The 18,377-nt window shown below is 42.6% G+C and overlaps 1 protein-coding gene across 2 annotated transcripts; it reads left to right on the plus strand.

Annotated features, from left to right (window-relative positions):
• Positions 1-1,845: 1,845 nt before the first annotated feature.
• dusp16 (dual specificity phosphatase 16) lies at positions 1,846-18,377 on the plus strand. 2 transcript variants are annotated; one of them, XM_051077760.1, is made up of 8 exons: positions 1,846-2,061; positions 4,263-4,338; positions 9,789-10,660; positions 12,767-12,905; positions 14,650-14,813; positions 14,894-15,053; positions 15,136-15,259; positions 15,939-18,377. In XM_051077760.1, exons 3-8 carry the CDS (start codon positions 10,397-10,399, stop codon positions 17,059-17,061), a joined length of 1,974 nt encoding a protein of 657 aa, XP_050933717.1. In that variant the 5' UTR covers positions 1,846-2,061; positions 4,263-4,338; positions 9,789-10,396; the 3' UTR covers positions 17,062-18,377. The 2 variants fall into 2 exon arrangements, with proteins under 2 accessions (XP_050933717.1, XP_018530408.1); XM_018674892.2 differs by lacking the exon at positions 4,263-4,338.

The raw sequence follows: 18,377 nt of genomic DNA on the forward strand, positions 1-18,377 counted from the left end.
AACCGCAGCGCCGAGGAGACAGTGATTTTCCAACAGGCTGGTTGCCATGGGCAACCAACAATGGTGCTGATGGGAGGGAGGCAGGACGAGGAGAGCGAGAGAGAGAGAGCGAGGAAGGGAAGACAGCAAACACTGCTGAGGAGGAAAAGGTGAAGAGCCATTTATAAATTTAAATCTGTTGAAAACTGATCCTGAGTCAGTTTCTGTGGTGACACTGAGGTGGAGACCTTTCCTCTGGTGTCAAAATATACATGAATGGAAGCTCAATACTGCCAAGTAAAGGATCACATTCAGATAAACAAATGTCAGTGAGAACACTTCAGGTAATTTAATGCACAACACAACATTTAAGATTTAAGAACTATTGAAAAAAACATTTATTTTCCTGGCAGAAATGAGCTTCCATATAACTGATCTACAGCATAATAAATATTAAAAATAATCAAAAAAGCTTAAAAAGAAAAACATCATGTGATCATTGATTAGCACTTTAAAAAAAACAAAACAAACAAACATTATCTTCATGATGAGATGCCAAAATGCATCAACACATTCCATGTAAATCTCGGTTCACCTGACAGAGACACAATAACTTCTGTTTTCCACCGATCTCTTCCCTTTACCTCCCTGTTCCACTTCTGCTAAATCTTCTCACTTCTCATTTTGACTTTATTTGGATAAAAGAACATTTCTGCTGAGAAAAGAAACAAACAGATGCGACGTGTGATGACGTTCAACTTCGTAAACAGAAGTTATGACATGAGTCGAGAACTTAAAGAATAAGGATTTAACAGAGACTTAAAATACATTTTAAACATTGTTCAGTGGTGCAGCAGTGACACCAGAAACACAGGAGAATGTGATTAATGCTGGGTTCAGTATCTCTGCAGCCGCTCTGAGCTTTGATCGTTTCCCTCACATTCATCAGTCTGAGGTAATCATGCATGCTAATTGCTCCAGAATGAAAAACTTTTCAGTTTTCTTCTGCTTCCATCGCATCCATTGTCCTCGATCTGCTCGCCGTCCTGTAACTGCAGCAGCCTCAGGAGGGAAATTACAAACCGCATCAGACTCAGCTGATTAATACTCTCACTAATGGTAATAACTTAATTATGTAAGAAAAAAAAAGTTGTGTAAGAACAGTAACTTTAGTTCCATAAATATTAATTTTAATTAACTTTAGTTAATTAGGTTGTGAAGTCATATGGCCAAAAATCAGGTTACTGTGACCTTTGACCTTTGACCACCAAAATGTTATCAGTTCATCCTTGAGTCCAAGTGAATGTTTGCACCAAATTTGGATGAATTCTCTCGAGATGTTCCTGAGACATTGCACATAATAAGCAAATTTAGCATGTTTTTTTTTAAAAAAAATATATAAATTCTTCTTTTTTCTTTTTTGTAAATTTACAACTGAAATCTAAATGCACCCAGGATAAAAAAAAAACTGCTTATCTCCTAATACACTGTTGTATACACTTTTTTACATTGCTGTTTCTTCTCATGTTCATTATATTTATTTACTAAGTTCTATATTATAAATATCTGTTTAAAGTAGTATCTAAAATCTACTTTTAATCTATGGCAGTTTGGTATTACATAATATGTATATTATATAGCTTTAAAAAAAGAAGATGCGCCAAAGATATAAACAGCAATAATAAATTGGTAAACATTTATGAGTAACTTTATTGTTGTCATTTCTAAGGTTTGCTGTATATGTTTCTTGGCAGTGATAGCCTTCCATACATGATACTCGTCGCAGCAGTTATTTTGTGTCGGCTCAGTGTGGACGGTGCCTGCGCCTTTAAGAGCCTGTTGAGTTCATTTGACTGGAGCTCCGATGACGACATCCTTTTATTTTTATCGCAGTGACCTCATCTCTTATGGCAGCGGGAGGACCGAGGCTCCTCGTCTCTCTTTAGCTCAACTTTACCGCTTCTACTTTCTCTTTTTAAACCCAGATCCTCAGCGGTACTCCAGGTCAGACCCCGGCTCTGAACCTCTCCGCCACCGGACGGTTGAGGTGGTGTTTGGACTTTGACGTCGAGTTTTCAAACGGTGAGTTTACCCGAAATTTCTGGTCACAGTGTAAATCAGCGGCGGCGGCAGCTGGTAAAGTTACGTTAACGGGGCCTAAAGTTAAAGTTTGTGTCTGGTGTCTGTTGGAGACGACGTTAACACCGTGTGTGACCGTTTACCGACGTTAACGTGAAGTGAGAGGCCGTCGGTTGTTGAGGTTTGAGCAGGAGTCGGCGGCCTGGCGGTCAGTCGGTCCGTAACACACCGACAAAATGTCAGAGAACAGCGAGCTAACGTTAGAAGAAACGCAAAATGTCGACCAAAAAGTTCACCTAAACTCCTCTGACACACTCAGTCACTCTTCAAATACTGTTTACACAACTTTTTATCAGCTGACATCAACATTAAGCCTTATAATCTCCCCCTGAGGTAATGCCAAACTCCCATAGGATAAATGCAGATTTTAGTAGAGGAGGAGCATCAGCTAATCTTTATTTTGTGATTCCACCTTAAACAAAACCCTTAATCTTAGATCACTGTTTATAATGTTCAACCAGTTAAGTTAATATAATTAAAGTTAGAAGAGACACAACATCTAAAATGTCGAACTCCTCTGATACACTTATTTACCTACTGGTATCCAATACCAAACCTCCATAGAATAAAAGTCGAATTTTTATAACGCTTTAAACAACTTTTTATAACATATACCTTAATAATTTAATGTAAAAAATGTGGGTGAAAATCATAAAAATTCACTGAACCTCAGTTTATACACTTATTGTCTCATTAAATAGTGTTTACATAACTTTATATCAGCTGACGTTAAAGTTAAACCTCGCATTTAACTGTATAATAACCCCTTTATCCAATGCTAAACCTCCATAGAATAAAATTAGATTTTCTTTATACCACTTCAAACAAGTTTTTATAATATATCACTCAGTAGTTGAATATAATGACTGTCAGAAGAAACTCTAATATAAAAAATGTTTATGAAAACCATGGAAAACTTCACCCAATCTCTGCTTATTCATTTATTGAGCTATATTAGCTACTGTAAATATAATATTTAATCAGCTGATATTAAAGTTAAACCTCACATTTAACTAAATATTTTCTTTTTATTCTGTACCAAACCTCACTGACATAAAGTCAGTCAAATCTTTTTTACACCACTTCCTTTTCATTGACAATAAAGAAATTTAATGGGTTTTTAATAGAGGAAGTGAAAACAAACATTTTACACTGTTTCACATTGTGTAATAGACTTTAATATTAAACCTTAAAATAACGTTAAAATCAAAGCGTTTATTATCAGAGAAGATGACAGTAAAACCTTAAACAACCTCAGTTAGACACGTTAACTTAAATGACTTATTAATTAATGATTAATGATCAACAGAAGAGCAACAAATCTTCACATAGAAAAAAGCCTGTTAAACCTGATAAATGACAACTCGTTAAAACAAAACTTAAAATCACTTAAATATCTTTCATCATTTCCTGGGTTAAGATAAGATAAGAGCATTTTCAGTCCAGAGCTGAAATTATTGTACGATGAAAAACAGAAAACTGATTGTCAGCTGTTACCTGAATTACTTGCTTAATGATCAGGTAATTCATTTAAAAGTCATTTTAAAAGCAGAGAATTTCACTGGTTCCAGTTTTTAAAATGTGAAGATTTCCTTTATTTCTTAACCCTGAATCCCTTACATTCTGGTTAAGGGTTTATTAAGAGTCTCATGCTTCCTTTAATTAACTGAATTCATAAAAACAAAGTGAGCACCCTCGTTTTAATCAACAGATGGATTAATTTAATGCCTCTTTTCACACCAATAACCCATTAAAACATGAATAAAACAATCACTTAATCAGTAGAGCCTCTATAGACCGACTCATCAATAAAGATACTCCTGAAAAATCCACTTAAAGGTGAAATTAAGGACAATTAAGGCAGGAAATCATGTATTTTAGCTTTAAAAGCTGATTTCACTCAGATTAAAACTTAAAAATCTCAAAATTGTGTTAAAAAGTGCCGTTTTCATGTTAAGTTTTTTCTCATCCTCCACTGTGTTTAACATGTTAAAAGTGTTTTATTGTGAAAAATGCGTCAGATATTTTCTTTATTTTCACTTTCACATGCAGCAGCAGCAGCGGTGGTGTCGTCATGTATGTTTTAATACTGACTCCAGATCAGATTAGACTAACTGAGATTTTATTGTATCCTGTGATTTTAGTCTCGGCTCATTGAGGAAGTCGGTGTTCAGCTCTGAGAATTGATGGGTTTGTTTTTCACAGCGAGGGGATTTAAAGGTCAGTCTGATCACTGAAGCCGGTTTATAATCAGCGAGTCAACAGACCTCAGATCAGCTGTGGTCTGTTGTCGTGTCGTGGGTGAACAGGTGAGTCTCACCTGGTCCACGTCACTTCCTGTCTGCTGAGGGACATGAAGTGGACGGTTTGACACTTTCCTGTTGACTGCAGAGAGATAAAATTGTTTAATTTACCATCATTTAAGACAAGGAGAAGCATCAAAAACTCTGGTATCTGAGAGGTAGTTTGTTAGTTTGTGATTTTCTGACACTAACAACAGACTTTAAATCAATAATAACAGCTTCATGTAATAATTCAATCGTGACACTCGAGGTGTTTGATGTGGTTTGTTCCAGAGTAAAGAAACAGTTGAGATGTTTTATTAGATTTAACTGTGACTGGTTTCTACAGGCCTTTAAAAGTTCACTTTAAAGAAAAAAAAGGTCCTTAGAAGGTTTTAAAAAGTCTTAAATTTCATTCAGATTTCTTTGTTGTGGATTTTAACAAAAACAAATTAAGGATGAATTTTTATTTGTTGATGATCTGGGTCCAGGTCTGGATGGGTTATGAAACTTGGAAACTGAGCTCTGATCCGTTAACATGTAGATCGTCATCAATGAGCTGCAGCTATTGATTATTGATCAGTCGTTGAAACAGCAACAGTTCTCATCCTCACATCTCTGGTTTTATCCAAAAGTTAAAAATATTCAATTCTCTACGATTTAAGACCAAGAAAAACATCAAATTTAAGAAGCTGGAACTATCAAAACATTTTTACTTAAAAAATAACTGAAATAATTAATAAATGATCAAAACACTTGACTTGATTAATTAATTTCTAATTAACTAATGGATTAATTAACGACTTAAATGTATAAATATTAACTTGAAGCAAAAATCTATTGATTCCTCTGGTTCTCATGTAGCTTTTATCAGTTTGTTATTGTGATAAATAAAACAATTTGAAGATGATTTAAGGAGCGTTGAGTTAATGAATTAAATAAAAGTGTTTTAGTTAGAAAGTCCAATAATTTGTTGGCTCCAGTTTCTTAAATGTGAGAATTTGCTTCTTTTTTTGGTCGTAAACTGAACATCTTGATGTTTTTTGACTGGAGTTCAGATAAAACTTGAGGACGTTACGTTGGATTGTTGGATTATAACGAGCAGATTTCACCTGCGATCAATGTAATAAATCAGATTATTGGCAGAGAGTTCAGCCTCAGTCCTTAGATCTCCGCTCCGTCCTTGATAAACGTGAATCGAACTGTCTCTGGTCTGAGAACGCAGCGACTTGAGGCTCAGACGTCCACATCAGGGATGAAGTCCAGGATCGAGAGGATCGAGACGCGATGACCTCACAGCTGTGGATGAGAACATGGCGTCTGTTTGGCAGCGAGCTGCAGGGCCGATCCTCTGTTTGGACTTTACAACACGACAGAGACACTTAACTCATTTTTTATTTTTTATTTTTTTAGTTTGAAAACTTTAAGACTCAGCACAGATTTATTAAACGTCCTGTTTCTGAGAGATAAAAGTCTGTGTTAGAAACAGGTCAAACCACTAAAAGCTCTGTTGTGAAATACTGAAGAATCAAACTGAACGGCTCATTATCGACTGATTTTTACCAAACTCGACTTCATTTTATCTTTATTAGACCTGGTTTTCTCAGGATTCTGGATTAAATTTGGGGGTTTTCATGTTATTTAACTAAAACATCTTTTTCACGTCATTTTGAATCATTATCATGACAAAATTTCAAACAGTATTTGGTAAAAACTGAGTGTATCAGGGTCTCCTCTGCCGTTATAAGGTCTAGGTACAGCACCTAAAGTCCAACTTTTTGGGTGTATTTAGGTTTATTTATTATCTGCTCTTCCTTTTCCAATTGTTTGTACGTAGATATGGTCTCTTTCAAACTCTCACTAACTTTCTAAGAAGAAAGGCTTTTGTAGAAGAGCTCAGAGCTAAATGAAATGACCAGTTGGAAGCTTAGTGGTGGAGACGTTGACGTCATGTGACCGTGGTGTAGTTGGTTTATAGCCTAACATTAGCTTCTTACTTCTGGAGGTTGGATTTAGTCTCGGTAAACAGCTGCTAACTGTTCAGTCAGAGTCGGTTTGGGTTGAGGTGAGTCTCCAGTTTTACCTGTCTGTCTCTCTCTCTCTGTGATGTCATTGGGCGGTTAAAGTCCTCTGATTGGCTGCTGTCTCAGCTGAGTGATCATTATTATTAACCTTTGGTTGAAGTCGGTCGACAGGTTGAACTCTCAGACATGCACTCACCTGCTGCAGGTGTAACCGGTGTGAAACCACGGAGAAGCAGGAAACAGCCTCTCAGCGTTATCTGATCGTTATCACCAACACAAGATCTGGTTTCCTCCTGAGCCGCTGAGGTAAAATGGCCGCTCACGTCTGACGTCACCTCCCTGAGGTTTCCTTTGAGCAGATGCAGGTTTTATTTTGGTGAATGAATCTCTGAGTTTTACTGCTGAGTCACGTCTGTTTCTGAGCTGCACAGGAAGTTTTCACGAAGATTTCAGATTAAAATCATTTGACCTCAGACTGTGTCTCAGTCATGAGGTTTGTGTTTTTTAAAGAAACAGCAGAAGTGAAAGTGACCTGATGTGGTCTCTGGTCCTGAACATGTGTGTGAGGTTCATATAAACCACAGTGAAATAATCTCATCTCGTGCTCCACTTACTGCCTGTTCTGGAGCTGTCATCCACAGCACACAGTCTTCATCTGTACATTTATACCACCTGAAAACTAAGGCACTTCTCTGAGCCAGGTAGATCAATAACAACCAGGTTTTTCTTGTGTTTTCAAAACTGGAACATTTCAGATAATCTTTATGAAACAGGAAACAGCAGGACTGACTCTGCTGTGTCAGTTTCAGGACGAACAATAACAAGAAGAAGAGGAACTGATGTTGTTATTGATTTTCTGTCTGATTGTTTTCTCTGGCTCAGTGATACGGCCTCAAGATAACATCACGATATTTCAGGGTAAAAAAAAAATTTCAGCCTTTTCATCAGCAGCTACAGCAGATAAACTCTGGTCCTCACATGCTTCTGAGTTTCATCCAACTCACATCTGTGGTTTTGCTTCAGGTTGTGTTTCCAACTTTAGCTGTGACGGTTTTGAGTTTTGCTGAAGGTATCACTGATACTGTGATATGAAACTTTTTTGTGTATAAAAATCCTGTCGACACAGACCTACTGATGTTAGAGTCCAGTGTCTGACTGTTTTGTTTTTGGCTGGAGTCTCGGTTTCATTATTCATCTTGAGCTACTAGAGTCCTGAAGCACTGATCCTAAAACCAGGAAGTCAGTTAGCATGTTAGCATGTTAGCTCTTCCTGTTGTCAGTGTGTTTCTGGTTAAATGTCTGAAATAAGGTCTGTGGTTTTAACACAAGACATTTTCAGGTTTTATTCTCCGACATAAAATGGGTCAGTAAATCCCCCACTCCTGATGTTTGAAGCTTTTCCGTGTCTTAAAAAAGGCGGTTGCTAACGAGTGTCTAAATGAGACTACAGAGGTTGTCGGGGACGTTAACATGAAAACCCATCTACTCACCAGTCCACCTTTACAGCCTCGTTGTGTTTCTACCTCTGCAGAGTTGTGTTCTTCTTTTTATCGAGCTTAGGTTTTAATTTTCCTGCTCAGTCTGTCTGTGCACAGTCTCTGGTTTATTCAGCTGCAGCAGTAAAATGGTTGTTACTGTTAAATGAAGTTAAACTAACTGGTTGATGTTTGCTGGTTTCACCCTCTCTGACCTTTATGAAAGATTTTTCTTGTGTTGGTGAGATGGGAGCAGATAACAGTGAAGTTACGTGACTGTGATGCCATCTGTTCAGACGATGCTGTAGCCGGTAATTTGACTGAGATCAGATGTCTGCAGAGGAATGTCCCAGCTTGAAGAAACATAATTGGAGTCCCATTTATTCTGGTTTATAGTGTGAAGTGGAACATGATGTTAGAGACACAGCCTCGGGCTCCAGCTGCTGTTTGTCTTGGTTTGGGGGAAACGAGGAGTCGAGCCGGGTTTGTTCTTCAGTCTGAAACCATCAGAAAACTGAAAATGAAAAGGGGACGACGGTGGTTTGTCCCACAACAGCTGCCAAAGTTCCTACATTTATATCAGACATTAAACTCAACACTGACTCTGTAGTTGATGTGACGATACGACTCTGTCCTGATGTTTTTATTCCACCTTAAAAACCTAAAACAAACTGTCAGGCTGAGGCTGAAGGTGAAGACGTCACCATGTTGTATCAGAGAGAAGCTGCTGCTCAGGAAATTTAAACACCGATAATCGATTAATCATTTTTCATACTGAAAATACCAATGGCAGAAAATAGGCTGCTAAAGTAAGTGTGTTTTTCCTCAGTGAGGAAATGATCCAACAACAATCCTCTGAAACAAAGACTTTAAAGTTGAACTAACAGAAAATAAAACAAAGATCTGCGGCCTCATAAAGGCAGCGAGTCAAACCCAACACATGAACAAACCGAAGCTACGAGCTCGACACAAACACAACTGAGAGGCTTTTACACACAATACGACAGTTATCACCAACGTCACAACGTTTACAACGAGCTTTGTTATTTCTAAGCTAGAAAAACAACTTCTGCTTTCTCCGACAGCTCCAAGGCAGCTCAGTTTCACCTGTTAAACTTTAACAGCGCCTCCTGCTGGTCACTGAGAATCATTATGTTGCTTCAAGACACTCGACACAACCTCACTGATACGAACGCATCAATTAAATCCCACATCATCGACAAAAGTCTTAATTAACTATAATTGATCATTGATGAATTATGTAGTAAGAACAGGGTCAAACCAACAGGGGGCGATATAACATCCTGTTGGTCAACGTGAGGGAACAGGTGAGAGACGTGACACTGGGCAGGAAAATACAGAAAATTCAGACGTGTTTCCTCAAACAGTGGAAACAGTGAAGTGGTTGTAGCTTCATGGATCCAGGCCTGAATGAATGAATGAATGAATGAGTTTGAGGAGTCAGGTTCATCAGGAATTAAACATGTTCCTGTTGTGTTTGGCTGTGAGTTTCTCTCGGTGTGTGGGCGGCTGGAGGACCAACATGTTTTGGGGATTTTCTTTGTGCCGGAGTCGAGTGTGTAACTGCAGGTTTTACAGCAGGAGGGAAATTCCTGCTGCAGAGCTGTGAGTCAGTCTGCAGAGAGAAGAGGAGGGACCGGGTAACAGGAAGTTAAAGAGCTCCGCTTCAATCAGGGAGACACGTTTGGACCAGACTCAGGGTTTATTAGTAGATGCTGCTTCGCTTTAATTTGAAAGTGTTCTTCTCTTCCTGTCTCCATCTTCAACACTTTCTTATTCTTTATTTATCAAACAACTTTTGCTGTTAAAGTCAGCGATGAAACTGAACCAAACCTCATTGGTTTTTTTTGCTCGTTTTTGTGTCTCAGGGTCTGAAACCACTTCAGCATGAAGACCAGGATCGAGGTGCAGAGTGGCGTCACCAGTTCTCAGTCCAGGAGAAAAGACGGCTTTTGTTTCACGCCTGCCGTGGTGTGAATGAGACCTGCAGCCCCCCCCCACCCCAGAGACTCGACACACAACAAAAACACTTTAACTACCGCTCACACACTCAGCTCCTGCAAACACAACAGAGATAGTTAGTGGGGGTTTGGCTTTTTTGCCTTTCAGGGCAGAGTGAGGCCTCTCTCTCTCTCTTTACTCTCTTTACCCCCCCCCCCCCCCCCTTTACTTCCTCTCTCTCTCTCTCTCTCTCTCTCTCTCTCCCCCTCTCTCTCTCCCTCTCCCTCTCCCTCTCTCGTCCCGGGGTTTTGGGCTGCCAAGCGCCATCAGGATGACATCATACCGGGCCGACACAATGGAGCTCTTCATCCTCTGAGGTTCCTCGCCAGGCTGCGTCACTGCGCTGGACCGCCGGCCCGGGACGCCCAGGAGGAGGAGGAGGAGGCGGCGTGGGAGGAGGGGGGACTACGAGTAGGGAGGGAGGGGGGTGGGTGGGGGGGTGGGAGGGGAAGAGGAGAAGGAGAAGGGGTTTGACATGTCGGAGCGTCCGGGGTCCAGGTCCGGATCCGGGATGCCGAGGCCCGGAGCGGTGCGGCCCATCGGGGCCGAGGCTCTGGTGGCCCTGCTGGAGGGGGGGCTGGACCGGGTGGTGCTGATCGACAGCCGGCCCTTCGTGGACTACAACGCCTCGCACATCCTGGAGGCCGTGAATGTGAACTGCTCCAAGCTGATGAAGAGGAGGCTGCAGCAGGACAAGGTCCAGATCGCCGAGCTGCTGCAGCACTCGGCCAAGAAGAAGGTAAACAGGAAGTTCACCTGTCCACACACCTGAGGCAGAAACACCAGAACACACACACAGCTCACTAAAACACTTTATCTACACACCTGAGAATTCAGAGCAAGACTCAGGCTGTAGTTACATTTGTTCTGGTTAGTTTTGGTTTCACATCGCAGATCTGCGAGTTCTTCTTCTTTAACATCAGAGGTCAGAACTGAGGTGACGTCACCTCCAGAAAGTCTTTGTTGTTCCTTTCGAAACAGATCTGCTCCACCTGAAGAACACCTCAGTTGTTAACGTTAGATTTTAGAACGTTCTTAAAAGACGTTCACATTGAACTGCAACATGTCCACAGATAAACCTGAACAGTTCTCTGTGTCTGACTGACTTCATGTGAAACTAATGAGACTGAGCTGCTATAAACAGGAACATTAGCAGAGAGTTCACTGCTGCTGATGAGGAGCAGCCATCTTGGATTCTGATGTCAGGGTTGGTGAGTTGCTCTGACTTCAGGAGGCGTTCAGGTTCAAACTTCTGACTGGGAACTCAGAAATTGAGGCTTATGAGTACAACTGAAACATAACTTTGGTGCTTTGGTCTGGGCCAAACAAAGTAGGTGTGAAAGCCTTAATAAACAGTTCACACTTAGACTCTCAGTTTGCGTCAGTCCTCCTCCTCAGAGCCCAGACTGAGTCAGACCTGAAACTCTGATTCAGTGTGACGTCACTTCCTGTGGATTTCATGTACAATGCAACATGTACAATATCAACTGATGGATTTCTGAGGAGCCTGACTTATCCTGAAAATAATAATAAACTGAGTTATTAAACAGAACAGGTGGAAGGACACATATACAGTACTCTGTATTTTCAGAGTTCAGGAAAAACCTCAGAAACTGAAATAAAAGGTAGAAATGTGCGTTTAAAGTCCTGAGATAAATGTGACGATTATGAGATCATAAATGAGAAAAGAAAAATTCTCCTCGTCTTCATCTGAACTGAGCTCAGAAGGAGATTTAGTTTTGCAGCCGTGGAACTAAAATCATCACATTCATTAAAAACACAGAAAACAATTTGTTTTAGAAACTTTTTTCCCCTGGATACTTCAGCTCTTCAAGCTTCTAAAAATCCTTTGACTGAACCATACCAAAGTAAAACCAGTCTTTGTTGAGGAAATGTAAAAGTAAAATCCTCCAGACTCTGTCCTCTGTATTTAAAACACTTTAAAATCTGGTTCCTGCTCTGCTCAGTTGGACGTGGGCGTCTGACCTCAGTATATTTATATTTAACAAAGAGCTGCAGAGGCCGCTCCTCTCTTTTTGTGGTGTGGTGTTAAATTTAAATAACGGCTTTAAGGAAGCTCGGCTGCTCCTTTTATTACTGAGGCAACATTTTCCGTACGATTATGAGCTGTAATTAATTCAGTCAGTGCTGAAGGAGAGAGAGCAGATTTTTCCTCGAGTGAGTAAAAACTAGAAAGCAACAAAACCGACATGGTTCAATATGACTCCACATTTTAACCATCATCTACCTGCAGTCACATGACCAACATTTATAGACATGAACACAAGAACAATAATTAACAGCCTGGATTAGTTAAACCACATTTGAAGAACATAGTTAATATCTAGGACCTGCTGAACACCCCAGAATCATTGTTTAAGTTTCTGTTCATGTTATGTAGAAAAGTGAGGAGCAGCACAGAAAACATACAGAAGATCAGCTGCTGTTCGAGCAGCTGTAGAGCTCCAGGTGTCATGTGACTTTGTTTACGCTGCCATGTTGGCAGGAAAAGCCTGAGCAAAAATGAACAGAATGATCAAGCTGGCAGAGTTCACTTCACACTTTAATCAGAGGAAACTGAATGATAATTTGAATTTACCTGCCAGCAGTGCTAATAGCGCACTTTCCTGCCAATATGATGGTGTTTTGGTTTTCGACTGCTGCATGCTGGGATTGCATGGTGGCGATGAACCTGCAGCTGAATGTGCAGGAGGTGGTGGAGACCAAAACCAGAGCTAAAAGGGACAGAATACTGGACTTAGATTCATCAGGTGGAGATGATAGTGTGCCGAGGCTAAAGCTAACATTAAACCGTCTGTTATGTCTCTCTCTCTCTCTGCTGTAGTTGGAGCTGCAGGGCGATCAGGAGGTCGTCGTGTACGATCAGAGCTCCTCCGACCCGGTGACTCTCAGCTCCGAGTCTTTCCTCAGCGTCCTGTTGGTGAAGCTGGAGAGGAGTTTCCCCTCTGTCCACCTGCTGTCAGGTCAGTCCTGTTTCAATGTAGCAGCTCCTGGTAAAATTCCTGTTTTTGTGAATGGAGTCTGGTTTGTGTTGTGAGCTTTGGACTGTGTGCAGAAATAAATGATCTATTAATAATAATCTGAGTGTAAACAGTCACTAATCAGTGCAGAGACGCTGCAGCACAAACAGCAGCTGTGTGTGTTCACAGTCTGAGTCTGAGCTCGGCCACTTGTCATCGAGCTGTTTATTAGTTTGACCGACAGGCGGGTCGACTGCAGACGTCCTCCCTTCTCTCTTTCCACTGAGGGTTTACGTTATGTAACCATGATGTAATGCTGCTCTGACGACTCCACCCTCACACGTCAGAGAAACCAAAGACTTCTGCGCTTCCCAAAATCACTCGGTCAAAGGTTTAACAGTTACACAACGACGGCTTCTATCTGCTCAGAGTCAACCAGGAACCTGTTTCTGCCTGATCATAAAGGCTTTAACAGGAGGAGGACGCTTTAAAGGGAAGTTCAGAGAGAAAAAACTGGACCATAATCACATCTCACTTTGAAATATGAGGCAGGAAAGTCAATAAACAGGGACAGTAGCACATTAATCATTAAAGGATAACTGGCATTTATGAACGTGGATCTTATTCCCATGTTATTAGGTTTAAATGATTGATTTTAAATTCATTAAAGTTGTTTTTTCCACTGACAGACTCAAGTAAAAGTACCACACAGTAACACAGACACACTAACAGATGGAGGCAGTGGTATGACAACAACTCTCATATTCTGCTCCATAAAGTTCTTGTTTTTGTGAGTCTGGTAGTGATAAATAGTGATGTTTCTGGAAAGAGTAACACTTAGCAACAGTTTACTTTAAGTGCAAATATCTGGTGTTTATAATCAGTTTATAAAGACAAGACCATCTAGAAACATCTCTATATATCACTACCAGACTCCACTGATAAAAACAGGAATTTTACCAGGCAGATATACAGACATACACTGCCTCCATCTGTTAGTGTGTCTGTGTTACTGTGTGGTACTTTTACTTCAGTAAAGTATCTGATTACTTCTTCCACCCTGAGAGTCACACAGTGACACAGACACACTAACAGATGGAGGCAGTGGTATTCCAGCAGCTCCTGGTTAAATCCCTGTTTTTATCAATGGAGTCTGGTATGGAAATATAGCAAAAAATGTCATTAACAAATCATGCAAAGGTGTAATTCATATTTTCACAGTGTAGTCCTGTTAGTTTTTATCACATAGCTCTCTTTTTTCTTCTGTGTTTGTTACGTATAAGGAGACGTCAAACCGTTTTGTTGAGGAAAATCTTTATAAATGAATAAAATGTTCTGCTTGTGATCTTTGTTTGTTTTAAATAAAATATCATGAGATCTGACCTGGACAGCGTGCTCGCTGGGGGAGGGTGATTACAGTAACACAGATGACGTGATGTTTGGCTGCGAGAGCGTCTCCTCCTCAGGTTTATGTTGGACCTGTGGCGCTGACGGAGGCTGCAGAGCATCAATTCAGAGGCTTGTTGCCTGGCAACACGTGTAGAGGATGACGGACCATCTGTAGCTGGTGGAGCAGGTGGCTCCAGATAACTGTAAACACATCAGGTTTAGAGCTTAGACTCTGAGTGTGACAATATTTAACAAGTTTTAATTTAATTTTTGAGGCTGGAGACAGAACGTCGACATCCCGTCAAAAACAAAAGGAACAAAAACACCAGAGATTTCATGTTGTCGTCTGTTGTTCCAGGTGGGTTCTCTGAGTTCTCCCACCTGTTCCCCGGTCTGTGTGAGGGAAAGTCCACTCTGGTTCCCTCCTGTATCTCCCAGCCCTGTCTGCCCGTCACCAACATCGGACCGACCCGCATCCTGCCTCACCTGTACCTGGGCTGCCAGAGGGATGTCCTCAACAAGGTACAGTTGTCAGGACCAGGACAGGTGTCATCAGTCAGGACAGGTGAGTCTGATCCCTGTGTCCCTGTTTGTCTCTGCAGGATCTGATGCAGCAAAACGACATCGCCTACGTCCTGAACGCCAGTAACACCTGCCCCAAACCAGACTTCATCCCAGACTCTCACTTCCTGAGGGTTCCTGTCAACGACTCGTTCTGTGAGAAGATCCTGCCGTGGTTGGACAGATCGGTGGAGTTCATAGGTCAGCAGGGAGACACACATCACACACCTGTGTTCACTGTCTGAGTTAGACAGAACATAATCTGAACGTCTCTGTGTTTCAGAGAAGGCCAAAGCCTCCAACGCTCGGGTCCTGGTTCACTGTCTGGCCGGGATCTCTCGCTCAGCCACCATCGCCATCGCCTACATCATGAAGAGGATGGACATGTCTCTGGACGAGGCGTACAGGTCCGACTCGTTATTAAATCTCCTGAACAGACGTCCTGCTGCGTTTAGACGAGGGCTCGACTCATGATGATGATAATGAGTCGTCAAGGAAACATAACTGATATTTGAAACACAAACTCCAACACAAAACTTTGTTGAAATGCCTTTAAGCATATGTTTAATTAAAAGAGATCATACTTACTGTATTATTGTAGTGTCACTGCAACATCATTATTCGGTCATTTTCAGTGTAACTGGGAAAGAGTAGATTGTTGTGTTTTCAGCGTAGAGGACTGTGACGTTTAACTGCTGCCTGACCTCGCAGATACAGTCAGAATCCCTCAGTGGTGATAGGCCTTTACTGTCTGATGACAGACAGAGGCATCAGAGCCAAAGAGGCACATTTTTAAATTCATTTATGTTATTGGCAGTCAGAGAAAAAAAATAACGATGCTGATGATCATAAAAATGTTAATTTTTTATTTTATTTTCCGTCTCTTTGAGCTGATGCAGCAGAGTCGACGTGTTTGTCAGTTTCCTGTTTGATCGGTCCAAACAATACGCTCAGTCTGTCCTAATGAGTCCAGAGCCTCGTTAACCCTCTAATTAATCTGTCCTCTGTGTCACTGTCAATTACAGACGCTCCTCCTGATCCTCACTAATGATGGATTTGTGTCTTTGTGTTTTTTCCTCCTCTCAGGTTTGTGAAGGAGAAGAGACCGACCATCTCTCCCAACTTCAACTTCCTGGGTCAGCTGCTGGACTTTGAGAAGAAGATAAAAAGTCCTCACGGTACAGAAACTAAACTAAAGTCCCTCCATCATCAGGAGCCCGGCGCCGAGGCCCCCGCTCATCCCGAGGACCCGGAGCCTCCGGCCTGTCCCGAGGCCCCCGCAGGCCCCGGCCTGGCCCTGCTGGAGCCCCTCACCCTGCCCTGCGTCTTAGCCGACGCCCCCGAGGAGCGTCTGCTGGCTCAGGCTCTGAGTGGCCTGCAGCTCCCTGACGGACCCGAGGACAACGCCCGGCTGAAGCGCTCCTTCTCCCTGGACATCAAGTCGTACGGCGAGCCGGGGGGGAACGCCGCTCACCGAGTGTTCGTCCCTCACGGCGGATCGGGAGACGCTGCCGACTTCTACAAACCGTCAGCCTTCAAAGAGCCGACCAGTAAACCCTGCCAGTTCTCCCCGGTGGAGGAGGTGTCGGAGCAGTCCACTCCGGAACAGAGCCCCGACAAGGAGGAGGCAGATGGCCCGGAGCGAGCACCACCGGCCTCCTCCTCCTCCTCGTCCTCAGGCAGCTTCACCAAACCTCCGCCCGCCGCTCCAAACTGTTCCCAGCAGCTGCACCGGAGCGGCAGCATGGAGGAGAACGCCACCAGCTTCCTGTTCGGCCTCTCCCGCAGCCAGCAGCACCTGGCCAAACCGGGGTCCGGCGGGGCCCTGAAAGGCTGGCATTCGGACATCCTGCTGGGCCCCGTCACCGTCTCCACCTCCTCGCTGGCTGGCGGTTGGTACCTCTCCTCCGACTCCACGCGGTTCTACTCCACCTCCATCCTGAGCGGCGGCAGCGGAGGCTTTGCGGCGTACAGCTGCGGCCACGGCCTGGAGGCGGTGCGGCGGCGCAGCCGGCAGAGGACGGGCGACCGCGGCGACTCGAGGAGGAGCTGGCACGAAGAGAGCAGCTTCGAGAAGCAGCTGAAGCGACGCAGCTGTCAGATGGAGTTTGGAGACGGGATGACGGACAGCAGGTCCAGGGAGGAGATGGGGAAGGTGGGGAGTCAGTCGAGCTTCTCTGGCAGCATGGAGATCATCGAGGTCTCCTGAAACCGACCCTGGAACGGTTCTTCAGATATCTCACGCTCGGTTGGGACGAGGACGACCGACGCAGCTTCGACTCCCCCGACGTCAAACGGTTCAACAACCTGAAACGTAGAGAAACGCAGCAGCAGCACAGAGCGGCAGGTTGATGTCAAACAGGCGGAGGAAAGAGTTTATCTGGAAATGAGGTTTTAAAAAACGTCGTCTCATATTCAAAGACTCGACTGCTGCATCTACAACAGATGTCAGATATTTGTACCAGAGTCAAACTTTGTGTACAGAGAGATGAAGAACAGGTGGTTTGTTGTGTTGATGGTGAATCGGTTTCACCTGCAGGAGTCTCTGCTGCTGGAACACGTTTGATTTGGGAGCAAATAAATGAAGTAAAAACAGAGGAAATGATTTTTAAGAGATATATTTTAAAGCCTTTATTAGAGATAGACAGATGATGAATGACAGTGATCAGACTCCATCAGGCTTAAATAACATGGACCTGATGATTCAATCAGCCTCACAAACTGACCTGAAATCAGCTGATTCATTTTCCATTTCACAGACCTGAGATATTTTCTTGATTGTCTTTGTTCTCAGATGATTTTTCAGTCAGTAAAATCATGATTGTATTTAATATTTACAGCTGATTTATTCCTGAAGAACCTTTCACACCCGCTGTTGGAGTTAATGTGAAAGGACCTTAGATCTCCACCTGTTGATTAGTTCTGTGCTTTAGTTTCAGAAACACAGAGACATTAAATTATGTACATTTCAGTAAGAACTGGAAAAAGGCGGAGTAGATCCGACCTGGAGGAACTCGTAGTAAAACCTTTGAGGCGTCTGTCGTTGAGCCGCCGTGTGCTGCTGCTGCTGTGAACCGTCTCTTTCCTCTGACGGACTCTGAGCCTCCGGATGTTTCGTCTGGTTCGTGGATGAAGAGCTGAATAATGAAGACGATGATGATGATTTTCTCAAAGACACGAGGAACAGAACTGAAACCTGTGGAACTGGAACAGGAACAGTTGTTTTTTCCTCTGAAGGTCTCAGCTGTACCTCACCATCCAAAACCTGCCTGTTGTTATTCAGATGAATGAAGAAGCTTCAGTGACGGTGAAATCTCAGGTGTTGTTTGAGCTGCAGGGAAAGAGAAGGACTGAAAACTCTTCACCTGTCCTGAGGATCACTGAAGAGGACCCGGGTTTAGGGGACGATGGTTCGGTTTAATCACTCACAGACGTATTCACAGTTAATCTTTGCACTACTGTGGTTTGGAGATGGATTTGATTCAAAGTGTATAAAACAGTAAAAAGAGAAACGATGACGATGAA

Source organism: Lates calcarifer, linkage group LG18 (genome assembly GCF_001640805.2).
Source record: "Lates calcarifer isolate ASB-BC8 linkage group LG18, TLL_Latcal_v3, whole genome shotgun sequence".
In the NCBI taxonomy this organism is placed as follows: Eukaryota; Metazoa; Chordata; class Actinopteri; family Centropomidae; genus Lates; species Lates calcarifer.

What these genes read in the sequence shown, in the direction of transcription:
- dusp16 (XM_051077760.1), top strand. Translation starts at nt 10,397, where the DNA reads ATGTCGGAGCGTCCGGGGTCCAGGTCCGGATCCGGGATGCCGAGGCCC. An exon ending in CTCTGTCCACCTGCTGTCAG is followed by an intron (nt 12,906 to 14,649) that starts GTCAGTCCTGTT and finishes CTGTTGTTCCAG; the next exon opens with GTGGGTTCTCTGAGTTCTCC. An exon ending in CAGATCGGTGGAGTTCATAG is followed by an intron (nt 15,054 to 15,135) that starts GTCAGCAGGGAG and finishes TCTGTGTTTCAG; the next exon opens with AGAAGGCCAAAGCCTCCAAC.